The sequence below is a fragment of the Molossus molossus genome, unplaced genomic scaffold (assembly GCF_014108415.1).
Source record: "Molossus molossus isolate mMolMol1 unplaced genomic scaffold, mMolMol1.p scaffold_m16_p_6, whole genome shotgun sequence".
Lineage (NCBI taxonomy): Eukaryota > Metazoa > Chordata > Mammalia > Chiroptera > Molossidae > Molossus > Molossus molossus.
Genome location: NW_023425399.1, coordinates 20470392 through 20498022, shown reverse-complemented (window position 1 = coordinate 20498022; position 27631 = coordinate 20470392). Strand labels below are relative to the sequence as shown.

Here is a 27631-nt window from a genome sequence, read left to right as displayed (position 1 = left end):
AAACTCTTTATATGGCCATCGATTCTAAATGACAGCTTTGTAGGATAGAGTAATCTTGGTTGTAGGTTCTTGCTTTTCATCACTCTGAATATTTCTTGCCACTCCCTTCTGGCCTGCAAAGTTTGAGAAATCAGCTGACAGCCTTATGGGAACTCCCTTGTAGGTAACTAACTGCTTTTCTCTTGCTGCTTTTAAGATTCTCTCTTTGTCTTCAACCTTTTGCATTTTTTTATCCTCACCCAAGGACATTTTTCTTTTTTTTTTCTTTTTGTATGTGCCCCTAGCGGGAACTGAACCTGGGACTCTGTGGTCCACAGGCCGATGCTCCAACACGTGGGTGTGGGACCAGCCCATTGGGCCTCCACCCCTCTTACCAGTCTCGATGCAGCTGCTTCTTTAATTCCGTAGTTGTAGGACTTCCATTCAGCTTGATTTCAGGCGGTTTTGAATGATCATTGTTCTGTAGTTTAGTTGTAACTTTGATATGGTTGTGGGAGGATGCGATACCGTGTTTACCTACGTCGCCATCTTGACCGGAAGTCCTTTGATTTAGTGTTTTCATTTCTAAGAATCACTGTTCTGGGAATGAGCTTTCCCTCAAGCATGCCTGGGCATAGGTTACAAGTGACTCAGGCCACAATGTTGATGTCATAGCCCTTAGGGCAGTGCATACCTAGGTAGGTGCTGGGTCACAAGGTATATATGTACATTATTCAAGTAGAAAACAGAAGTAAGGTAAAGGTATTTGGCTGATATAAAAAAGTATCATCAGCCTGGTCGGTGTGGCTCAGTGGTTGGGCATCAACCCAAGCACCAAGAGGTCACTGGTTTGGTTCCCAGTAGGAGCACATGCCCAGGTTGTGGGCCAGAACCCTGGTGGGGGGCATGCAGGAGGTGGCCAGTCAATGTTCTCTCTCATTGATGTTTCTATCTCTCTCTCCCTCTCCTTTCCTCTCTCTCTGAAAGAAAAAAATCAATAAAGAAAAAAGAAATTTAAAGAAAAGTACCATTAGTATACTTGCCAATGATATACATTCTCACTAAATTTGCTGTTTCTCTCACTATGGTCTTGATTTGATTCCCTGATTATCAATGAAGTTAAGTATTTTCTCTAATATTTATGAACCATTTGTTTCTCTTCTGTGAAATGCTTGTTCATATCATTGCCCTTTTTTCTACTAAACTATTTGTCATTTTCTTGCCAATTTGTAAGAATTCTTGATAAATTCTGACTACCAATTCTTTGTCAGTTGCGTGAGTTGTAAATACCTTTTCCCAGTTTGTGGCTTGGGTTCCTTCTTTTTTTTTTTATCCTTACCCGAGGACATTTTTTGTTCAGATAGAGTGGGAGGGAGAGAGAGGAAGAGAGAGAGAGAGAAACATCGACGTGAAAGGTACCCATCGAATGGCTGCCACCCGCACGATCCAACCAGGGCCAGGGACAAACTGCAACCAAGATACGTGCCCTTAGCGGGAACCAAACCCGGTTCTCTGTGGACCACAGGCCGACGCTCTAATCGCTGAGCCAGACCGGCCAGGGCTAGGTTCCTTCTTTATGGTATCTTGTCTCCCTCACAAACTGACTCCTGTGCTGATACTGACAGGAAGACTGGAGTTTCCACCATGGAAGCCCCTTCTCATACACTGGCTGGAGCACACAGTTAGTGGAAAAATAACAAAGCCTTTTTATCAAAGGGCACAAAGGGTCTGTCTGGGACCTGCACACATTTCCAATGTGTTCCTACAGACAATGAGCCACTTATATATCTTCAGCCTGTGAGAACAAACAGGACCTGAGGAAAGTGCAGCAGAAAGAGAAATGGAAGCTGGGGACAACACAATGCACGTGGGTGTCCCTTTTACAGCAATGCCAACTCTAAGAGGCTGCTCCTGCCTCCCCAGTAGCAAAAGAAAAAAATCTGCCAACCTGCAAGGAACATGGAGATATGGGACAAAGACTGGGGAAATAAACTTCCGGTCCTAACAAGCACAACACTGAAAATCTAATAGTGATTCTAAACAGAGGTCTGTGGGTATGTTTTGGGGGTTTGTGAGATCTCAATGATAAATTTTTAATTTTGTGTTTTCATTTCCATCATGGTTTTTTTTAAAGCATAGTCTGACCAAGTGGCCAGACTTCAGTGCTCATTATGCGTGTCTCCCGTATTGGTGTCAATTAACATTAACTGTTTACAACGAACAAGAAAAAAAGGCAAATTTAGTAAGTGAAAGTAAAACATCACCAAGCAAAACATATCCTAATGAATGAAGGTTTCATAGCAGTTCAAATATAGACAAGTGGTAAGAGAATAAAGTCACACAGCATATAGCAGTAGGTATGCTAAAAAGATCTTGTATTATAATAATTAGTGAGTATAGGGCAATTTACCCATCACATTAAGTTCATGAAGTCAATCTAAACTTTTGAGTTTTATAATTACTTTGATTTCAATTTTTGCATTTGTTTAGGTTTTATAATCATATAAGACCCATTAGTATAAAAAGTATAACCTAGTTTTTGCCCTGGACAATTTGGCTCAGTAGTTGGAGCATCAGCCCACAGACCAAAGAGTTGCAGGCTTGATGCCGAACCTCGATTGCAGTTCGTCCCCAGCCCTGGTTAGGATCCTATGGGAAGAAACCAGCTGATGTGTCACTCCCACTCTATCTGAGATAGACAGAAAATATCCTCGGGTGAGGATTTAAAAAAAAAGTAACCTGGCCTGTGTGGCTCAGAGGTTGAGCATCGACCCATGCACCAAGAGGTCGCCAGATCAATTCCCAGTTAGGGCTCATGCCCAGGTTGTGGGCCCGATCCAAGGCATGCAGGAGGCAGCCAATCAATGTTCTCTCTCATCGATGCTTCTCTCTCTCCCTCCCTCTCCCTTCCTCTCACTCTAAAATCAATAAAGAAAAATTAAAATAAATAAATAAGAGCTCTGTACATTAATTCAGGTTTCAGAATCCAATCATCTGAGACACCCTCCCCTACCTGGTTACCCACCTGCCGGAGGACATAGCTCACCTTTTTAACACCCAAAATATCTTCAATGAGGGTTGCTGTTTGTAAGAATGTCTTCTTACTCGTCATCAGTGTAAACAGGAAGATCACAAAGTCATTTTTTTCTGCCAAACGCTTTGTAACTCCTTCCGTCTATCACAAGGGAGGAGAGAAAAGGCAGAATAAGTTATAAATATAGAAACCTGTATAAAGAGCAAGATAGCCCCTCCAGACACTGGAAACACAATCCCACATTACATCTGTAATTCTTAACTTAGGTCTTAAATCCTTAAAACTATATACAAAACACTGTGCGCAAATGCATTTTTCTGGGGAGGTTTTTTTTTCCCTTCATGATAATCCTTAAAGGTCAGTGACCTAGTATCTGCTTGGTACCTAAATCAGGAGCTATAAACTAGTATACAATAGGCCAAGTTTTATTTGATCGGCAGTACTTTTAGAATTTAAATGTCTTTCAGGCAGGACATGCTTACTCCAGGTTTGTCACAATTTGCACAAGTCCCCATTTCAAAAACAGGCAACTTCAAACATTTCTTGTTTTGCCCAGTCCCTGAAGTATTGGTATTTTCATCTCTAAAGGCAAATCAATGATGGAGTCAATAACATTATACAGTCTTTTTAAAAAAAAATAAGGACAATTTATTAGTGGCTTTAGCTGCATAACTGTGCACTTTCTGAACAATTAATTTAAGTATCTCTTACAGCTCTGTGCCTATGTGTGCCACTAGCTTCACATGGTTATTCAGCACTTGAAATGTGGTTAGTCTGAACTGAGATGTGCTGAGCGTAAAAACACTAGATTTTGAAAGTACAGTACATAAAAAAAGAATGTAAATATCTTTTATTTATTTTTAATTTTAAACTATTAAAATTAATGTAACTTATTCCTACTTCTTTTTTTTACTTTCTAAGAAAAAGTTGCTACAAGGTAATTTAAAGTAACCCAAGTGGCTTGCATTGTACTTCTAGTGCACAGCACTGTTACAGATGCTAACCTGTGTAAATGTTAAAACTATCTCCCTATTTGTGTTGGTTGCTAAGAAGCTTAAATGCAAATTTGTGCACCATCCATAATACAGATGATTTTATGGTCTACATTTTTGTACTAGCCCAATTCTGAGATGTATGTTATACCCTTAACTTATTTTACCTTTTTCATTCTTACCTACTTCTAAATTTATGATTTTGGTAGATTTTACATACTCCTGTAGGATGCCTGAAATCTTTTTTTTGAATGAGGCAAGAAATGAAATTAAATGTTCCTTTGCATTTGCATAGCAAACAGACTTCACCTCTCCAACAACACTTGTTTCATTCTGCCATGCATTATGATTCACCATCTACAGTTTACTACACAAGTTCCTAAAAGACAGGTACTGTGTCTTACAAAAACTAACATCTGTATACTGCTTTACAAAGTACTTTCACATCTATCATCTCATTTAGTCCTCACAACAACTCTATGATGTCAGTATGATTACTAACTGCACTCTACCAATAATAAACAAGTTCAGGAGGTGAACTAATAAGCACTAAGCCAAAGACCAGAACTCAAAATCAAGTTCTAGCACTAAGTGCTATGCTCTCTTCTTTCTATGAAATTGCTTCCTTTATTCACCATTCTTTATCAGTCGGTAGTATCCTGTAGTGGTATATGTGGGTGGGGCTTCTGGTTGTTTTGTCTTCTAACAAGGAAAATGAAGGAATAGGCATAATGAGGTCAAAAGGTATCTTAAAAGTCACAGACACTCTTCCAATTCCTGTATCCCTTTGATAATTATTCAGCCTCTGCTTGGATAACTCCAGGCTTAGAGTTCAGTATCTGCTGAAGTAACCCTGGCTCTTAATAATTACAGTAGACCCTTAAACAATGTAGAGGTTATGTGCAGTGGAAAACCTACATAGAACTAGTCAGCCCTCTACATCCACAAATTCCCAACTTCGGACTGAAAAAACAGTTGACTCTTGAATAACACGGGTTTGAATTGCTTGGGTCATATACAGGTGGACCCATGCAGTTCAAACTTGTGTTGCTTAAGGGTCAACTGTACTATGAAATTCTGCCTCCTCATAATTTCTACCTCTTGGTATTGGTTCTCAGACACACATAAAATAAGCCCAATTCCTCCAATGCCTGAAGATAGCCCTCATGTCTATCACCCTCACTTGAATCTTCCCTTCTCAAGTACCGCAGAAGTGGTGAGGAGATAAATGCAGCCCAACCTGGCCAGTGTGGCTCAGTGGTTGAGCGTCGACCCATGTACCAAGAGGTCGCCACTTTGATTCCTGGTCAGGGCATATGCCCAGGTTGTGAGCCCGATCCTCAGTGTTGGGCTCAGCAGGAGGCAGCCAATCGATGTAGTCTCTCATCGATGTTTCTCTCTCTCCCTCTCCCTTCCTCTCTCTAAAATAAATAAACAAACAACAACAAAATTAAATGCAGCCCCAAAGGCAGAGGTACTTACACACACACAGGTATTATACAGGATGCTCAAACAGTCCTTGGACATTTCATCACTTACTGGAAGCAAAAGGGAGTAATTGGTTATTTTTCTCATTGAAAAGACAGTATAACTATGTTAAATTTTTTTAAAATAAAAATCATTCCTCATAACCTCCTCCAAGATGATTCTTTTCCTGTAAGCGTATCTCCACCCAGTTCTTATTTACCATGTTGCCCATCAGAACCCACAAATCAATTTGTAGACTGCTTTTGGTTTGATGCAGTAGCATTTTCTTTTGGGTATGTGCCCCTTGTGGGAACCGAACCTGGGACTCTCTGGTCCACAGGCCGATGCTCCAACTGCTAAGCCAAACCGGCCAGGGCGCCATTTTCATTATGTTCCACAGTCATCATAATTTCAATCAGTGGTGATATCATCATTTAAAATAAGCCATGTTCCCTTTGTAGCTAGCTTAGAATATACCCAAGATTTTGTTTTAGCTTTTTTTTTGCTATTTAAATAGACAAAAAATAAACAACTTAATATATATGAATAACTTTTTTATGCTTGTGTTGAATTGGTTCCTCAAGATATGTTTCCAAAAGCTGAACTACCAGAATCCAAAGTATAAGCATAGCGACGCCTCTTGTTATAGATTTCTACTGAAAAGTTCTACTAGCAGCAAACGATTACATCATTTTTACTGTAGACTCACCAAGTGTTTTTTTTAATGCTATGGAATGGAAATGGCTCTGAATGCCTGACCTATTGGGTCTAATAAAGAACCAGCTACTTCTCTGTGAGTAGGAACAGGAGAGTAACACAAAAAGGAAAATTAAATTTTCATGACCCCCAAACTAGAAGGTGATAGATAAAACTGAGTACAAACTAAGGCATTGTTTGGCATTAGTTTTATTTTAAAAAACTGTTTCCACTTATTCTTATGCTGCTACAACCTCTAAAAACACTGGGTCTCCTTCTGAGATCCCAATGGGCAGTCCTGCCAAACTAGCTTGACCAGATGGATTATCTGATAACATCTTGAGATAATGCATGTGTACTGTATCCCTCATCACTATCTTTCAACCTACTGGGGCTTTTGGTTTCTTTATTTTATGACTTCTAAGAAGGATGGAATACCCAGACCAGTGTATTTCAGTATTTCCAGACCTTTCATTTTTGAAGGGAATTCACTCATTCATCAAATATTTTTTTTTTTTTTTTTTTATCCTCACCCGAGGACATTTTTCCATTTTTTGTACAGATAGAGTGGGAGGGAGAGAGAGGAAGAGATAGAGAGAGAGAAACATCGATGTGAAAGGGACACATCGAGTGGCTGCCACCGCACGACCAACCAGGGCCGGGGACAAACTGCAACCAAGGTACATGCCCTTAGCGGGAACCGAACCCGGGTCTCTCCGGACCGCAGGCCGACGCTCTAACTGCTGAGCCAAACTGGCCAGGGCTCATTCATCAAATATTTATTCAGCACCAACCATTGAGCAGATTTACTTATAAATCTAGTGGGAGAGAGAATAAATAACAAGTAATTGCAAGCAATTACAAGATGCTATTTGATATGAGGATTATGTGGGTGGACAGAGAACAGAAGAACCAATTTAGATAGAAAGAAAAGCTGAATATGGATATTCAAAGATGAATGAATATGAATCCTCTTAATCATCACTGTACCTACAAATGAGGTCTTACTTATATAGTATATCATGTTGATATTAGGGAGAAAAAATATTTTAATAAAAAAAGTACTGTATATGTGATGTTTGTGGAAGAGCAGTCATCAAATATTAACTGATCTCGAGCTTTTAATGCCAAGTAAAGTACACTTATTATTTTTTTTACACTTATTATTTTTAAATTAAATATTGAATACCTAAAAAGAATATCTGTAACATGCATAAATTATAAAGAATAATAACAGAAGACCTATATACTACCCACCTTAAGAAATAATGCACTACCAAAACACTTTTACTTTTTACTATATGCACTCTGGTAATGACTTAACTTTTTTTCCAAAGAGCGTATTTCATCTTTATAACAACAGAAAAACAGTTTAAACACACATACACACACAAAGTGATCTTTGTGTTATTGCTTACTCTCAATGAACTATACATGAGAAATAAGAATTTACAAAGAAAATATAAAAGCTGGACCCAAGGACTATTAGAAAAGTACAGAGATGTAATTCTTTTTTTTTTTTTGTGTGGTTCATGCCCCTAGCGGGAACCGAACCCGGGACTCTCTGGTCCACAGGCCGACGCTTAACCGCTGAGCCAAACCGGCTAGGGCAAGATGTAATTCTTTTAGCCCAGTAGTTTTCACACTTTTTCTTTTAAAGCACCAGACTGTATTTCAACCTAGTATAAAATGAATAAATATAGCTGCTTAGTTGGGACTGGCAAGAGTATCCTGCATCTGAATGCAAGGCATGTCCTCACAGTTAAGAGTTAGAAAGGGAAAGAAGAGAAACTCCTGTAAACCACCACCATATCAGCAGATTGGAAAATGAGAAAGTGGCTGACAAGCATACTTACTTTTCAGTTTCTGTCCCCGGAGAGAGACTGTAGGCCTCATAAGAATTTCTACAAGGAGCTATAAAAAATATTTTTAGATAAAATCATCAAAGTTCATTCAAAGCACAACTTATAAAACAACCTTTCCTATGCTAACTCATGGCCCAAATATCTCTAACAGTATTACAAGAGCCTCTTATTCCCAACACAGGCAGATGACAGTGAGGTTCAGGGAAATGAGTTCTATACCAAGAGTCTGAAAACCTAGGTTCTAGTCCCATCTTAGTCACCTATTCTCCATGTAAACGTGGACAAGTCAATGCCCCTCTATGACCTCTTTTTCTCATTAAAAAAAATAAGCATACTTTAGGATCCAATGTGGCTTTAATTTTTTAAAAGCTGCAGAATATTACTATGATTCTTTTTTGCTTAAAGAACATTTGTTTTCTCTTATAAACATAAGTTTATAAAAGCAATCTCAAAAGATGTACCATAAACTATTAATACTGATTTCTACAGGGGCTAGCAGTGATATACATCATTTTTCATTTCACATACTTTAAATACAACATGTAATTTTGCTTAAACTATTTACAACAAGCATGCATTTAAAAACCCATTCTGTTGAGACAAAGAAGGTCAATTTACAATTATAAAAGGGTCAATCCATCAGGGGGGATGTAACAACTATAAACAGATGCATTTAATAACACAGCCTCAAAATAAATAAAGCAAAAGCTGATGAATTAAAGAAACTGACCATTCAAAAGTAATAGTTGAACACTTCAATACCCCACTTTCAATAACAGACAACTAGGCAACAGCAAAGAAACAGAAGACCTGAACACAGTACACCAATATTAGGGGATTTGATGTGTGTGCGCGTGTGCACACACACAAATGCACCCAACTAAAGGTCAGTGATGGGTAAAATGACCCAAGCAAAAGCCCATATTTGTGAACAGACTGAGATTCCTGGAGAAGCTAATCTAACTGAATGAAAGAGAGAAAAACCCATAAAATCAAGAACCATTGATCCAAAGATGTCCTAAGGTAGGATAAGCACCTGCTATAGAAACACATTTTCACTAAAAACAGACATAAGGCTAAAGACCCCCACTATTATTTTTCCTCTCATGAACACACTGGTTTCTATTAAGCAAATTCCTTGATGAATGATTCCGAAGTGAGGGGTGTTCCCTTGAGCTGACTAATGAGTAAACAGTCCAGGCCATTGGGACTGCTGAGGAGAGTGAACGCTGAGTAGAAACTAAAGCATAAAGTCTCTGGTAAACGATATGTATGCAAATGTTTAACATCCAATCTTTACTTTTGTAGAAAATGGCATCTCTAAGGAAAGAAAACATTTTATAAATTGAAGTATAACATGATGCAGAAAGAGTACAAATCTTAAGCGTACAGCTCCAGTTTTTACAAAGTGAACATCATTCCTGTACAATCACCATCCAGATCAAGACACAGAATAACCACAACATCCTGAAAACCTTCCTTGTGCTCCATCCAAATGATGGGTGTAAGGACAGGTATCTAGGGGAAAAGTAGGATCCCAGCCCTTCCCTCATCCTAGCAAAACAAATTTGGAATGATATAAAAATTTAAACATATGCGGTAAAATCTTTAAAATATTAGAAAGAAACATAAACAGTGGGAAAAGCAAGAAACAAAATTTTGAAGCCACAAAAGGAAAAGATTGAGTAATCTGACACCTTAAAAAGCAAACTTTTTTACACTTTTAAAGAAAGTCAAACTTCAATTCTCCAACTAAAAAAATATATATAACAGCCCTGGCCAGTTTGGCTCAGCGGTTAGAGCATCGGCCTGCGGTCCGGAGGGACCCGGGTTCGGTTCCCGCTAAGGGCACGTACTTCGGTTGCAGTTTGTCCCCGGCCCTGGTTGGTCGTGCGGGTGGCAGCCACTCGATGTGTCCCTTCACGTCGATGTTTCTCTCTCTCTCTCTCTTCCTCTCTCTGCCTCCCACTCTATCTGTACAAAAAATGGAAAAATATCCTCGGGTGAGGATAAAGAAAAAAAAAAATATATATATATATATAACATATAAGACAAAGGACCTTAAAAAAATTAAGAGTAAATACATATTGCTATGATCTGAAGGTGTGCGACCACCCAAAATTCATGTTAAATCCTAATGCCTAATGTGATAGCATTAGGAGGTAGGGCCTCTAGGGGTAATTAGATCATGAGGGCAGAGATCTCAAGAGTGGGATTATACCCTTATAAAAGAGGCTCCAGAGAGATCCCTGGTTCCTTCCCTTGTGAGGAAACAGGAAAAATCTGGTAGTCTGCAACCTGGAAGAGGGCCTTCACCAGACACCAATATCTGCCAGTGCCATGATCTTGTACTGCCCAGCCTCCAGAAGTGTGAGAAATAAATTTCTGTTGTTTATAAGCTACCTCGTCTATAACATTTGTTATAGCAACCTGAAAGAACTAAGATAGAAAATCAATAAAAGAAAAGCCTAATAACCAGATAGAAAGGATGCAAAAGCCACTGACAGACAACTGGCAGAAAAGAAACAACTTACAAACACACGAAAAGATATTCAATGTCATCCATAAAAGAATGCAAATTTTAAAAACTATGAAGAGACTATATAGAGCTCTTAGAACTCACAATAAAAAGAGAACCCAATTAGAAAATGAGAAAAGGAGACAGACATTTCTCCAAAAAAGATATACAAATGATATATAAGCACATAAACAAATGTTGAACACTGTTAGCCAATGCAAATCAAAACCACAAGGAGATACCACTTCACACCAACTAGGAATGGCCGTATTAAAAAACACATACAACAACATGAGGATGTGGAAAAACTGGAACCCTCATACACTGCTGGCGGGCATGGTACAGCTGCTTGGAAAACAATCTGATAGCTTCTCAAAGGATTAAACATTAGAATTACCATAGGACCTAATAATCCCACTTCTAGGATATTCTCTAAATTAATGAAAATCCAAGTTCACACAGAAACTTGTACACAAGTGTTAATAGCACTATTATTCATAACAGCTGAAAAGTAGAAACAGCCCAAATATCTGTCACTAAAGAATGAATATACAAAATGCGCTATATTATACAATACACTACTACTCAACCATAAAAAGGAATGAAGTGCTGATACATGCTACAACATGGACAAATTTTGAAAATATTAAGTTAAGTGAAAAAAGCCTGTAACAAATGATCACATTACATGATTCCATTCATATAAAATGTCCAGAAATATCTATAAAGAGAGTAAACAGGGCAATAGTTGCCTGTGACAGGGGTGGGGATTGGAGGACTACGGAAGCAACAGCCAAAACACATGGAGTTTCTTTTTGGGGTGATAAAAATGTTCTAAAATTGACTGTGGTGATGGTTACATTTATTTAAGAACACAGTAAAAACCACTGACTCATATACTTTTAAATGAGTGAATTGTATGGCATGTGAACTGTATCTCAATAAAGCTGTAAAAATACTATGAAGAAATACCATTTTTCACATATCTGCTTAGAAAATATTTAAAATACTTACAATATTATGTTCAGTGAAGGAGGCTAGTGATGTTCTATTTTGTGACTTGGGTGGTAGTGACAAAGGTAAACGTATTTTATGTTAATTATTGGTATGCTTTTCTGTATGTAAGGTATATTTCAATAGCAAAGTCCATAAAAATGCACAGATATACACTGTCTTGGTGATGTTGTAAGCAGACTACTCTTATACTTTGTTACTGGGGATATAAGTTGAAAAAAACCTCTTAGGTATGTAAACTAACAAGTTTATAAATAATAAAAGCCACAGATGCTTTGATCCCAAAGGTATATATTCACATGTACACAAAAGTATGTACAAAAACCTTTACTGCAATCTTATTTGTAATAGGAAAGTTGTGAGAAAACTCTAAATGACCATCAACTGAGATCTGGGTAAATAAGTTATGGTAAAATTATACCAGGGGATACTACAGAGCTGTTTAAAATAATGAGGCAGGCCCTGGCCAGTTTGCTCAGTGGTTAGAGCATCGGTCTGTGGCCCAGAGAGACCCGGGTTAGGTTCCCGCTAAGGGCACGTACTTCTGTTGCAGTTTGTCCCCGGCCCTGGTTGGGTCATGCGGGTGGCAACCACTCGATGTGTCCCTTTCACATTGATGTTTCTCTCTCTCTCTCTCCCTCCCACTCTATCTGAACAAAAAATGGAAAAATGTCCTCGGGTGAGAATAAAAATAATAATAATAATGAGGCAGATTTACATGTACTTGTATAAAACTATCCCCTAGCTAGAGAATTACTTGGGAAAAGCAAGATACAAAGCAATGTACTTATATATATCATATGTCACTTCTATTTGGGGAGAAAAAAACCTAAGATGGGGGAAGCTGGGTTATTTACACACACACACACCCACCCACCTCTGGAAGAAACTAGTAATCACAGCTGCCTCTGAAGAGAGGACACTGGGAAAGTAGGAGACATACCTTGAACTTTGTGTATTAAACAAAAACAAAAACAAAAAAAGGTAGCGCCCCAGCTGGTTTTGCTCAGTGGTTAGAGTGTTGGCCTGAGGACCAAAGAGTCTCAGGTTTGATTCCTGGTCAAAGGCATGCACCTCAGTTGTGGTTCAATCCCCGGCCCCGTCTGGGGTTGTGTGGAAGACAACCAGTCAATGTGTCTCTCTCACCTTGATGTGTTTGTCTGTCTGCCTCCCTCCCTCCCTCTTTCCCACTCTATCTAAAAAACAAAAACAACAAAAAAATATCCTTGGTTGAGGATTTTAAAAAAAGGTAGCTATGTTATCAATTCAAATAAATCAATTCTTCTAAAGTAAAAGCTATGCTGCTTCAACACAGGTGAGTGCCATCAAGCTTTTAAAGATTAAAATTCAGAAATGTTTGCTATATATTCTGAAATGCTTCCTACCTCCCATTTCAAGAGTTAACTTCTCAAACCATTAAGCAGTAGTAATAGTAGTAGAAATAATAAACAATTACTTACATCAACACCTCCAAACAAGTCAAAAATATATGTATTTGGATAAGTGGTTTCTTGGGTAAGTTTCCTCTCTTCAGTAACAAATGCCATAGCCTCCATGGAGAGAAGAGGAGAAATTTCCTAGTTTAAATGAAGTATACAGAGAGATCATCAGTTTTCGTATCTAACACAAACCAGATACCAAAGCATCAGTTTGCATTTTAGTCACAATTTAAATCCCCACGAGCGCAAAGATAGCCCTCAATGACCCACACTTCCTGGTATTCAGACCCCTATTAGAATCCTCTCCCACAATGACTGGGCTGGTGTGACTCACTTCAACAAACAAATGTGGCACAAGTGACACTATGTCAGTTCTGGTCTAAGTCTTAAGAAAGATCAGCAAAGTTGGCTTTTGCCATCCGGGAACCCAATACCATGAGATGAGAAGTACAAACAAACATCTAGAGAGGCCATGAGGGGGAAAACTGAGGTCAGGACTGATACCCACAGCTAATCTCCAGCTGATAGTCAGCATCAACCTACCAGCCATGTGAGTGAAGCCATTTTGGACTTTTCAGATGATTCAATACCCAACCCAACACCACATGAAGCAAAAGAACTACTCAATCAATCCAAAAATTTGTTAGAGAAATAGTGCTTATTATTTCAAGCTACTAAGTTTTGGGGTGGCTGGTTCTGCATCAATAGATAGCTAAAACAGTGCTCAAATGTCACATTTTTCAGGAAGTTTCTGGTTCCCCTCAGCCAGAGCATTCTGATGCACCTCTGAACCCCTAAAGAAATCTGTAATTCACTGTGGCATTTAGCACTTTTACTTTGTATCTCTTTACAAATATACATTATTTCTTCCCTAGATAAAATGTTCCTTGAAGATAAGACTGAAACAGATTCCTCTTTGTAGTCTCCCTAGGTCCCATTGACATAGCAGGTATTTAATACAGTCAATATCATGCACAGGTTCTTAAATTTGGAGGGGCTGCCCTGGCCAGTTTGGCTTAGCAGTTAGGGCGTCAACCCCCAGACCAAAGTGTCGAGCGTTCGATTCCCTGTCAAGGGCATGTACCTGGGTTGCAAGTTCAATCCTTGGCTCTGGTCAGGGTCACACCAGGAGGCAACCAATCAATGTGTCTCTCTCCCATGAATGTTTCTCTCTCTCTCCCCCTCTGTAGTTCTCCCTCCCTCCCTTCAAAAAAAAAAAAAATTAATGGAAATATATCATCGGGTGAAGATTAACAACAACAAAAAAATCTGCAGGGGTCAAAGAATCCTTTGTTCATATGGAACAGAGCTAATAGAAAAAAATAATAATCTTGCTAAAAAGTTAACATAAGAAAAGTTATAATAAGAGTAGTAACAGCTAATTTATTTAATGTTTGGTTCTAAGCACTTCATGTATTATCTCTTTTAATCCTCACAACCCTGTGAGAGTTAATAGTAACTTATCCCAATTTTACAGATAAGGGAGCTGAGGCACAAAGAAGTTGTCAGTGTCACACAGTGGTAGAGCTAGGATTTAAACGCAGGAAGTCTGGCTCCAGAGTCTATGCTTATAGAAGAAAGCAGAACTATTTTGGGTGTAACAGGGGAGAGAGTAGGAAGAATCTAGGACCCTACTCTATGTTCTCTCCTCAGGAACCTGTGAGGAAAAATGGAACAAAATGGGTTAGAGCAAACATTGTTTGCTCAAACACTGGTGAGCATCAGAATCACCTGAAGGGCTTCTTAAAATTCGGACTACTGGGTCCCACCTGCAGAGTTTCAATAGGTCTGGGGTGGGGCCTGAGAATGTGCATTTATAACAAGTTTCCAAGTGATGCTGATGCTGCAGATCCAGGTACCACACATGTAGAAAAAGCAGAATTTGCTCTTACAAATCACCTGTTATATGCCAGGCACTGGGTATTTATACTTTAGTTCATTTAATCCTTAAACAATTCAGTGAACTGCGTATAGTTTCACTCATTTTACAGGCAAAAAACAAAATCACAAAATTGTCTATGGTCACGTAATTAGTAAATTAAACCCCTTTCTCTGGATCTCATTTTTCTCATCTATAAAACCAGGAAGTACTTCCTACTAGCAACCTGGTACAGTGGAAGCTGGTCTCTGGATAAGACAAATCTGGGCTCATCATATAGTATCCACAAGGTTTTGGGTGGGTTATTGCCGAGTCTTGGTTTTTTCAACTAAAAAAGAGAATATAAAAAAATCTGGATTTTGCCAGCCCTGCAGCTTTCTCTCTTCTTCAGGTGACAGTCTTATTTCCTTAGAGAAAATGCCCCTCCCCACTTTCCACATGGTTCTGCTGGGGTTGTCAAAGAGCAATTCAGTCTCAGCCCCTGGAGCAGGTGATTAGGCTTAGCCAATAATCTCCCATTCCCCTCACCTCAGAGAAATAGTCTCTCATTTCTACATGTTATAGAAAAGTCACCCTAGGCCTGTGATTTCATGAAGCAGCTTGAGGTCACAAAAAAGACGTCAAGAAATAATAGACAGCCTAACTCTGCCCAGCTCCTGAATTCATACCTGTGCTTGCCAATTATGTGAGACTATAAAGGATATTATTATTATTATATTTTTGCTAGTCTGAGTTACTGTCACCTACAATCAAAATATTCTAGACTAATACAAAGAAAAATATCACCCATCTCATAGTGTTACCATAGAATTAAATACATCTGGTACACAGTAAATTTCAAATGAGTACTTGCTGGATAAATAAATGATGATCACATAGCAAATACTCACAAATACTAATTTCCTCCTTCTCTACTTCTTTCTCCTCTTTTTTCTTATCTCAGGAATCAAATGAAATAATATATAACTCTTTGCAAAATGTTTTTAAACAAGCGTGAAAGACTATTTCTATCCTAATCAGACCATAAGATCAAAAACACAAAACATCTTTCCCCCTCCCCTTAAATCACTACTTGACTTGTACTGCATCTTTAAAATGTCACAAATAAGCCTGAGGAATCACCTGGCATCTTGTTGTTTCTGCAGCTGGACAACTTAGATCTTATTCATCAGCCTGCTGGACTGTTCCTTTTTCAGAAACATAGATGCCATCCAAAAGTTTTCTGATATTCTTGTTTTCAACCGTTGTGGCTTGCTGAATCAAAGCAGCTGAATCTGATACAACTTCAAGGTTGTTTCTTTCAAGAATTAACTCATCTTTTTGGGCTTGAGATACTGAACAAGCAACATCTGACCTCATCTGAATCCTGCAGATGTATTTTTCACCCGAGAAATTTCTGATTTTAACAAGAGAATCATTTTCCTGAATAACAACATTCAGGGGGAAGTGAGTGTACACAGACCTCATCTTGTAACGGAAGCCCAGTGTAACACCCTTCATCATGTTCTGTACATGACTGCAGATGGTGCAAATGGTAGCCAGTTCCTTTCTATTTCCCCACCACCTAACAACCTGGAGCCTCTTCTCTTTCTTTCCAAGGAGACTTAAGTTCTACATTAATGTGATTAAAGTCCCTTAGCAGGGTGCCTCTGGGGTCCTTCACAATAACTATATATCCCTTCGGAGGGATTCCCACATTTTCTGGACTGCCGATAGTCTGATTGCTGAGAATGGTCTTCATCCTCACAGTAAATATGGACCAAAACATCTCTTCTTAAAGGTAAAGATTAATCTTATTCTGGAGCCTATATATTTTAGAATGACTTATTATGTGATATAATTAATAATCAAAACTTCACTCTGAAGAACAGTGCATCATTTAGTTTCATTATGACCAAATATAATTTGCATGGGTTTTAACTACAGCTAAAACTGGGTACTCTAAATTCAAATTTGGGCCCACCCCTCACCTCCCAAGCTAAAGTTTACATATAGTAACCCCAGACCTATTAAATCAGAAACTCTGAGAGTGGGGCCCAGCACTCTGTTTTAACAAAACTTTTAGGTGATTCTGACCCTCACTCAAGTTTGAGAACGACCTTACCATATCTATCTACATTCTTTCCATCTCTCTCCCAACTACTAAGCCCAGTCCCTTCAGTCTCCTTATGTATCTTAATTATCAACAACCACAAGGCCACTTCCATAAACCTTCAGCAATGTGGGATCTTTTAAACCCTATTCAAAAAGAAAGCCATCTCAATCCCAGGGCACAGTGTTGACCCCTCCAAATTAAGCAAGCACTGACACAAAACAAAGCCCAGAAGGAAATACACAGGGAACTCAATGGTGATTATCTTTGGGTGGTGGGAGTTTTATTTTCTTCTTCACACTTTTTCTAAACTTCCCAAATTTTCTACAGCTTCTATAATGAAAACAGGCAATTTTAAAAAGTAGACTGGGAGCTTAAAAACAACAACAACAAAAAAGCAGATAATCTTGTGTCACTTGGAGGCCCTGAATGCAGCCCCTCCAAGGCCCGAAAGATTTACCTTGAGGATGTTTTGACACTCAACGAAGTCACTGTGGAGGTGGCTGGTTGCATACAGCTTAAGAAGCAGCTGAGGAATTCCACTCCATTTGGACTGTATGTCCCTCTCCGTCAAAAAAGTCTCAGTGAACTGTGAAAAAAAAAAAAAGGAGAAACATTTTACTGGTGAGGAAAGAACTATAGTTGATCTTGAACAACATGGGTTTGAACTGTGTGGGCTCACCAATATTTGGATTTTTTCAGTAAATACACAGTTGGCCTTCTGTATCCCCAGATTCAACCAACCTCAAATTGAAAACAGTATTTTTGAATTGTGGCTGGGAATACACAGATGTAGAAGGCTGCCTGTTCACACTGTTCTCTGATGTTTTATATATGGGACTTGAGCAATGCAGATTCTGTTATCCGCAGGGGTCCTGTAACCAATCTCCTGTGCATATTGAGGGACAACTGTATTAGCATATAGGGCAAAGGAGAGCAGCTGCCTCCCAAGCCCTCCTAGGACAAATAATCCAAAGGCATCTCTCTAGAAATCTTCAAAAGCTCCCCAACAGTCTACAAGCTAAAAGACAACTTCTTGCCTCATGATACAACACACTTCCTATTCTATCACCTATTTTCCTTTCTAGCCTCATCTCTTTCCCAATGCGCACTCTAGGCTCCAAATACACACCTTCTTTCTATGCCCCTCTGCACATATTCTTCCCCTAAAATGTCCTCTCCCCATCTTTACCTAGAAGCTCCTTCTCTGCCTTCAAAATGCAAACCAAACAGCCAGAAATTTTCCTTGACTGGACTTTACCTCTCCTTTTTAAAAAAGTTGGTGGTGCCCTTCCACTGGGCCCTTATCTAACATTTATGGTACTGTATCATAATTAATAGTTCCTGTGTTCATCCCCTCCTGTAGACTTCAAGCTCCTTCAGAGTAGGTACCAAGCTGTTGTCTGTCGTACATGCCTCCTCTCTCTCAAAGAATGCCAGGCACTAGTTTAATGACAGGTCCATTAATCAAATATGGCACAATTTCCACTAATTAATAGTGGCACAAACCGTTATCAGTGGCTGGATGTGAATCATTTTCAAGTGTACCTGTCCCTCAATCAGATTAAAAGCTCCTTGTAACTGTTATTATAGGACATACAAATCTTCAATGTCTTGTTCTATCCTGATGCATGTTGGTCCTAATAATCTAGAAGAGTCCCATTATCCTTCCTGAGCATGTTTTGTTTAATTGTAGAATACTGAGGTAATGGGAGCTAATGTTTGTAATATAGTAATCTGCATTAGGATGAAACATAGGAAATTACCAATTCTGTAGGTAAAAAATGATCAAATATTAGCAATTTCATATCATTCTTGAGCTCAAATCAATGCAAGTCCAAAAATAATGGAAAAACATTTTTCCTTTCCTTAAAGGAAAATAAAAGAAACACATATGGTTTTATGGAACTTAGTAAAAGCAGTGTTTACAAATTTATAGCTGTAAACATTTATATATATATATTTTTTTTTTTCCATTTTTTGTACAGATAGAGTGGGAGGGAGAGAGAGGAAGGGAGAGAGAGAGAAACATCGATGTGAAGGGACACATCGAGTGGCTGCCACCTGCACGACCAACCAGAGCCGGGGACAAACTGCAACCGAAGTACATGCCCTTAGCGGGAACCGAACCCGGGTCTCTCCGGACCGCAGGCCGACGCTCTAACCGCTGAGCCAAACTGGCCAGGGCTAAACATTTATATTTTTAAAAGGGGTGATCTTAGATCACGTATTCAAACTTCCACCATGGGAAACTAGAAAAAATGAAGTAAACCAAACACAAAGCAAGCACAAGGAACTTTAAAAAAGAAAAAAAAAAAAAGAAGAAGAAAAAAAAGGTTATTGCAAAATTAAATGATAATAGAAAAGAGAAAAATAATAGAGAAAAGTCATCAAAATCAAAAGTTGGTTCTTTGAAAAGAAGTGAAAACTACTTACACTGACCAACTTACAATGACTCAAATTACTAAATTCAGGAATGAAAGAGGGGACATTACTACCAACCTTACGGTTATGAAGTTTATGAGTGAGTACTAAAAACAACTAAACTGTATGCCAACAAATTAGATTAACTTATGTGAAATAGACAAATTCCTAGAAAGATACAAACAAAAGAAACTGATTCAAGAAAAAAGACAGCGATCAAATTAGTGATTTGATAAAAAAGAAAGTAAATTACTCACAAAGAAAAGCTCAAGTTCAAATGCTTCTATTAAATACAAGGGAAGAGTTCCCAATTCATTCTGTGAGGCCTGACAAAGACACATCATAATAAAACTACAGACCAATCTCTCTTTTGAGAATAAGATACAAAAATCCCCAGAAATACACTAGTAAACTGAATCCAGTAACATATAAAAAGAATTACACACCAACACCAAGCAAGATGTATTCCAGGAATGGAAAGATGGTTCAATGTACATTTAATTAATGTAATAAATCTGATAAAGGATATTTATCAAAAATTCACAGCTATCATCATAATTAATAATGAAAGCCTGAATGCTTTCAAACCACTAAGATCAGGAAAAACACAAAGCTGTTGATTCTTCCTACTTCTATTTAAAATTGTACTAGAAATTCTAGCCAAAGCAATCAGGCAAGAAAAAAAAAATAAAAGCATCCAAAGGAAAAGCAAAACTATATTTTCAGAATACATCTTATATATATAATACAGGGTGGGGCAAATGTGGGTTTACAGTAGTTCATAAAGAAAATAATACAATAATTAATAAATAATAATACAAGAATAAACTCTGTGTGTGTACTCACAACTGTAAACCTACTTTTGTCCCATCCTGTATATTAAGGAACACCCAAACTATTAGAGTTAATAAGTTCAACAAAGTTACAGGATCAAAAATCAATATACAAAAATCAGATGAGCCCTGCCGGTTTTGCTCAGTGGTTAGAGCATTGGCCTGCGGTCCAGGGAGACCCAGGTTCAGTTCACGCTAAGGGCATGTACCTCGGTTGCAGTTTGTCCCTGGCCCTGGTTGGGTCGTGCAGGTGGCAGCCACTTGATGTGTCCCTTTCACATCAATGTTTCTCTCTCTCTCTTCCTCTCTCTCCCTCCCGCTATGTCTGAACAAAAAATGGAAAATGTCCTCAGGTGAGGATAAAAAAAAAAACAACAAAAATCAGATGAATTTCTATACATTTGCAATGAACAACTCAAAATCAAAATTAAGAAAAGGATTCCATTTATAATAGCATCAAAAGGACAAAATACTTAGGAGTAAATTTAACAAATGGAATACAAGACTTGTACAATGAAACTACAAAAACATCAGAAATTAAAGAAGGCCTAAATAAATGGAAAGACATTAATGTTCATGAATTGGAAGACTTAATATTGCTAACATGGCAATACTCTCTATATTGATTCAATGTAGTTCCTAACAAAATCCAAGCTGGCTCCACTATAGAAACTGACAAGCTAACCTTAAGATTCATATGGAAATGTAAGGAATTCAGGAGAGCCAACATATTCTTGAAAAAGAATAATAAAGTTGGGGAAAAAAATCACACTTCCTAATTTCCAAATTTATTACAAGTCTATAATGAGACAGTGATTGGCCTAAGGGTATACACTCAGATCAATGTAATGGGACTAAGACTCCAAAAATAAACACTCAACATTTATGGCCACCTAATTTTTTTTCTTTTTCATTTTTTGTTTGGATAGAGTGGGAAGTAGAGAAAGAGAGAAACATCAACATGAAAAGGACACATCAAGTGGCTGCCTCCCGCACGACCCAACCAGGGCCGGGGACAAACTGTAACCGAGGTACATGCCCTTAGCGGGAATCAAACCCGGGTCTCTCTGGACCGCAGGCTGACGCTCTAACCATTGAGCCAAACTGGCCAGTGCTATGGCCAGCTAATTTTTGACAATGGTGTCAAGACAACTCAATGAGGAAAAAAACAGTCTTTTAAACAAATGTTACTGGGACAACTGGTATCCATTAAGTAAAAGAATAAAGATGGGCCCCTTCTTCATACCATATATGAAAACAAAACAAAACATAAAACACTTCAAAAAATAGCTGAGAATTTTCCAAAATTAATGACACCAAATCAGAGATCCAGAAAATTCAGGAAATACCAAGCAGAATAAATAGTTATATCTACACATATCATATCCAAACTGCAGAAAACCAGACAGAAAAATCTTGAAAGAAGCCAGATGGTAAATTTGTTATTTTACCACAATTTTAAATAAAAGTAAATATAAGAGGGGTCATCATTACTGATCCCTTGGACATTAAAATAATAATAAGGAATACTATGAGTAACTCTATGCCCACAAATTTGATTATCTAGATCAGCAATTTTCAACCTTTTTCATCTCACGGCACACGTAAACTAATTACTAAAATTCTGTGGCACACCAAAAAATATATTTTTGTGTGGATCTGACCAAAATAAAATAGGTATAATTTTGATTAATTCACACCAGACAGCTACCGTTGTGTTGGCTGTTGTCATTTTTTAAATTTGACAATCTAAGGGAAAAGAGGTCAGTGCCTGACTAGTCAGGTACTGTTATGTTTTGAAAATTCTTGTAGCACACTAGTTGAAAATCACTGACCTAGATTAAATAGACTATTCCTTTAAAACACAAACTATCAAAACTCATAAAAAAGAAGAGCTATGCTGATAAACCTATATCAAAGGTATTGGGTTAATAATTTAAAGAATAGAAAAGTCTCTAAATATATACTTTTCCAAAGTAGATAGATATACAGATGGTCAATAAGCATAAGAAAAGATGATCAATAGCATTAGTCATCAGGAAAATGCAAATCAAATCCCAAATAAGATACCACTTTATACCTACCAGAATAGCTATAATTAAAAAGACAGATAATAACAAGTGTTGAGGAGGGTATGGAGAAATTGGAACCCTCATAAATTACTGGTGGGAATGTAAAATGGTACAGCCACTTTGAAAAAAGAGTTTGGCACTTTCTCAAAGAGTTAAATATAGAAATACCATATGACACAGCAATCTCACTCCTATGTAGAGAGCCAAAAGAATGAAAATAGATGTCCATGCAAAAACCTGTACACAAATATTCACAGCACCATTATTCATAATAATCTCAAAGTAGAAATAAAATACGTTTACCAGTTGATGAATGGATTAAGAAAATATAATATCCACATATAATGAAATTATTATTTGGAAATAAAAAGGAATAGAGTACTGATATTTGTTACAATATGGACTAATCTTTTGAACATTATGGTAAGTGAAAGAGGCCAGCCACAAAGAGCCACACATTGCTTTATTCTATCAACATGAAATGCCCAGAACAGGCAAATCCATATAGACACAAAGTAAATTGGTAGTTGCCTAGGGCCTGAGAGAAGGTGATGGTGGGGGGGAAATTGGGGAGTAATTACTAACTGGATATGGTGTTTTTCATTGCTTTATTCTATCAACATGAAATGCCCAGAACAGGCAAATCCATATAGACACAAAGTAAATTGGTAGTTGCCTAGGGCCTGAGAGAAGGTGATGGTGGGGGGGAAATTGGGGAGTAATTACTAACTGGATATGGTGTTTTTTTTTTTGTTTTTTTTCTTTATTGATTTTGGAGAGATAGAAACATCGATGAGAGAGAACATAGACTGGCTGCCTCCTGCATACCCCCCACTGGGGACTGGGTCCACAACCTGGGCATGTGCCCTGACTGGTAATCGAACTGGCAACCTCTTGGTACATAGGTCGATGCTCAACTACTGAGCCACATCGGCCGGACAGATATGGTGTTTCTTTTAGGGGTGATGAAATGTTCTAAAACTGACTGTGGTGACTTGTACTATTTAAATAGCTTACTTATAGAGCATATGAATTCTATCTCAATAAAGCTATTATAACTTCAACAAAGAGACAGGAAACACAAAACAGAGATAGAAAACAGAAAAAAGAACCAGTCAGAAATGAAGAATAAACTAACTGAACTGAAGAATACATTACAGAGAATAAGCAGTGGAATAGACAAAGCAGAGAATCAAATCAGAGATTTGGAAGGAAACAGAAAACACCTAATCAGAACAGCAAAAAGAAAAGAGAATCCAAAAAAATGAGGATAGTATAAGGAGCTTCTGGGACAACTTTAAGCATACCAACATTTGCATCATGGGGGTGCTGGAGGAAAAGAGAGAAAAAAACTGAAAGCCTATTTGAGCCCTGGCCAGTTTGGCTCAGCAGTTAGAGCGTCAGCCCGCGGACCAGAGAGACCTGGATTCGGTTTCCGCTAAGGGCACGTACCTCAGTTGCAGTTTGTCCCTGGCCCTGGTTGGGTTCATGTGGGTGGCAACCAGTCGATGTGTCTATCTCACATCGATGTCTATCTCTCTCTTCCTTCCTCTCTCCCTCACACTCTATCTCAAGATGAATGTAAAAATGTCCTTGGGTGAGGATTAAGAAAAAAAGCCTATTTGAAAAAATAATGACAGAAAATTTCCCCAACCTGATGGAAGAAAACAGACATACAAGTCCAGGAAGTACAGAGAGTCCCAAACAAGATGAACTCAAAGAGGCCCACACCAAGACACATCATAATTAAAATGAAAAAGGTTTAGGACAAAGACAGAGTCTTAAAAGTAGCAAGAGAAAAGCAGTTAGTTACCTGCAAAGGAGCTCCCATAAGACTATCAGCTGATTTCTCAACAGATATTTAGGCCAGAGGGATTGGCAAGAAACATTCAAAATGATGAAGGACCTACAACCAAGATTACTCTATACAGCAAAGCTATCATTTATAATCAAAGGACAGATAAAGAACTTCCCATACAATAAAAGCTAAAGGAGTCATCACTACCAACACAGTATTATCTGAAATGGTAAATGGTCTTCTTTAAAAAGGAAAAAAAAAAAAAAAAAGATAAGAATATGAATTAAATGGCAATAAATATATATATATCTATCTATCAATAATTGATTCTAAAAAACAAAACAGACAAACCGAAACAGACGCCAGATACAGAAAAATTTTTTTATGGCTGCCAGATGGGAGTGGGTACAGGGAATGTGTGAAAAAGGTGAAGTAATTAAAAAGTACAAACTGGCAGTTACAAAATACTCTTGGGGATGTAAAGTACAGCATAGGGAATAGAGTCCATAATACTGTAATAACTATGTATGGTCTCAGATGGGTGCAAGATTTATCAGGATGATCATTTAGTGAATTATGTAATGTTTAATCACTGGCATGTACACATGAAACTAATATAATAATATATGTCCAACTGTAATTAAAAAATAAAAAATATTTAAACAATAATAATAATAAATTATGGGCATAAGGGAACTTTTTGGAGTAATGGAAATGTTCTAAAATAACCGTGGTGACGGTTGCTTAACTCTATAAATTTGCTAAAAAGTATCAATTGTATATTTACAATGGGTGTATTTTATGTTATAAAATTCTACCTCCAAAAAGCTGTTGTTTTAAAAAGCAACATTTTAAAAAAAGAAAGAAGAGGAAAAAAAAAACAGATATCAGGTGGGATGTTTAAAAGCAAATACTGGCCCTGGCCGGTTTGGCTCAGCGGTTAGAGCATCAGCCTGTGGTCCCGAGAGACCCGGGTTCAGTTCCCGCTAAGGGCACATACCTTGGTTGCAGTTTGTCCCCGGCCCTGGTTGGGTTGTGTGGGTGGCAGCCACTCGATGTGTCCCTTTCACATCGATGTTTCTCTCTCTCTCTCTCTCCCCCTCCCATCCTATCTGAACAAAATATCAAAAAATGTCCTCGGGTGAGGATAAAAAATAAAAATAAAAAAATAAAAGTTATACCTTTAAAAAAAAAAAAGCAAATACTGTATTAAGTAGGTATACTTAAACCCAAAACACCAGTTATTACATTAAATGTAAATGTAATACATCCTCCAATTAAAAGACAATGTTATGCCCTGGCCAGTTAGGCTCAGCAGTCAGAGCGTTGGCTCCTGGACCAAAGGGTCATGGGTTTGATTCCCGGTCAAGGGCATGTACCTGGGTGCAGAATCGATCCCCTCCCTAGTCTGGATCCTGTGGGAGGCAACCAACTGATGTGTCTCTCTTGCATCAATGTTAATCATCTATCTATCTATCTATCTATCTATCTATCTATCTATCTATCTATCTATCTATCTAATCTATCTAATTATCTATCTACCTCCCTCTCTCCTTCCCTCCCTCCCTCCTTCTCTCCCTCCTAGGGCCTTCCATTCTATCTAAAAATCAAGGGAAGAATATCCTTGGGTGAGGAGTAACAAAACAAAAAACAAAAAGACAATATTAATGCTGTTTATCAGAGAAGTATCTTTTAGAAAGGCTGAAAGTAAAAAGAATGGGAAACAGCCCTGGTGAGTATTGATCAGTGTTTAGAGCTTCGGCCCGTGGACCAACGAGTTGCGGGTTTGATTCCAGTCAAGGGCACATACCTTGGTTGCAGTTCGTCTGACCCCAGTTGGGGCCTGGGGTCATGTGGGAGGCAACCAGTCAATGTTTCTCTCTCTCCCATTCTATCTGAGGATAAACAAAAAAATATCCTTAAAACAAAAAGAATGGGAAACCATATACAATGTAAACACACACCAAAAGAAAGGTGATACGTATAAGTGTTTTAAAATCAGTATAACAGACTTAAAGCAAAAAGCCTTATCAGAGCTAGAGATACTTTATTTTTTTAATCTATATTTTACTTTAAATATATTTTTATTTAGAGAGAGGCAAGGAAAGGGAGAGAGAGAAAGAAACATCAATCACCTCCCATACTGACCGGGGATTGAACCCACAAATCTTAGCATGTGCCCTGACCAGGAATCAAACCAGTGACCTTTCAGTGTACAGGATGTTCAACCAACTGAACCACACAAGCCAGGGCCAGTGATATTTTTAAGAATAAAAAGGTCAACCAGGACAATGTAACAGTTCTAAATTTCAGTGTACCTAACAAATAGCTTCAACATATGTAAAGCTAAAATTGATGTGGGTTATAAAAAAAAAAAATTGACAGGGGATAAAAAGAAAAATATGCAAGTCCAAAATCACAGTGAGAAATTTTTATCATTTCTCTCAGAAACTGATATTGCAGATACTAAATTAGGAAAGATATTAAAGATAAACAAATTTAACAATCTACAGCACTACACCTAGAAACTGATCTCTACACATTCTTTGCAAGCACACAGAGAACATTTACAAAATGACCAGTTGGCTAAGCCATAGAACAAATGTCAACACATTTAAAAGACTCAAAATACAGACTATGTTCTCTGACTGTAGTGTAATTAACCTAAAATCTGCAACAGAAAGATAACTATAAAACCCAGTGTTTGGAAATTAAGAAATACATAAAAAACCTTGTGGATCAAATTTAGCACTCTAGCCTGGCCAGTGTGACTCGGCTGGACGTCGTCCTGTGCACTGAAAGGCTGCTAGTTCAATTCCCTGTCAGGGCACATGCCTGGTTTGTAGGCTTGACCCCTGGTAGGAAGCAGCCAATCAATATTTTACTCTCACATTGATGGGTTTCTCTCTCTTTCTCTCTGGAAATCAGTAAAAAAATAAATAAAAAAAAAACTTAAAAAACAATTAACAATCTATAAAAAAGCTGAAAACTTGTATCAGAAATTCAGATTTGATTTAATATTTGAAACTTTTATTCAATGTAATTCATAACATTAATAACAAAGGAGAACAATTATATGGACATCTCAATCGATGCAGAAAAGCATTTTAATAAAATTCAACAATCATTCATAATAAACTCATACACTCAGAAAAGTGAACTGATAACAGAACATTATCTACAGAAAACCTTCAGCAAACATCATACTTAATGGTGAAATGCTTGAGGCTTTCCCTCTTAGATCAGGAACATATCATTTCAATTCACTGCACAGGCAGCACAGTTAGGCAAGAAAAAGACATCAAAGATATAAAACTGGAAAGGATAAAATAAAAGCTTCACTTGCATATATGATATTTGCAGACGATTGAACACATACACAATCCAGAAGAATATAAAGGTAATGTATTCAAATAAAGGCGCAATATAAGTAGAAGAGCAATATAAAAATCCATCTTGTTTTTCTATTACAGCTACAGTTAGAAAGTACAATTTTAAAAACACTATAATACCATCAGAAAATGTCAAA

The 27631-nt window shown here is 37.8% G+C and overlaps 1 protein-coding gene and 1 pseudogene across 4 annotated transcripts in view; both read right to left on the bottom strand.

Annotated features, from left to right (window-relative positions):
- Positions 1–27631, bottom strand: part of LOC118619300 (transient receptor potential cation channel subfamily C member 4 associated protein) — an 84211-nt gene that overhangs the window by 39614 nt on the left and 16966 nt on the right. For 3 of the 4 annotated variants that reach the window (XM_036245983.1, XM_036245981.1, XM_036245982.1), the window contains exons 2-6: positions 17436–17564; positions 13026–13142; positions 8025–8082; positions 5488–5543; positions 3026–3154 (exon numbers count right to left, since the gene is read on the bottom strand). In XM_036245983.1, coding sequence (XP_036101876.1) covers positions 3026–3154; positions 5488–5543; positions 8025–8082; positions 13026–13142; positions 17436–17564 — 489 coding nt within the window. Of the gene's footprint in view, positions 1–3025; positions 3155–3495; positions 3596–4640; positions 4708–5487; positions 5544–8024; positions 8083–13025; positions 13143–17435; positions 17565–27631 lie in introns of those variants that run through there. The other variant, XM_036245984.1, reaches the window with a different exon arrangement.
- LOC118619302 lies at positions 15575–16627 on the bottom strand (annotated as a pseudogene).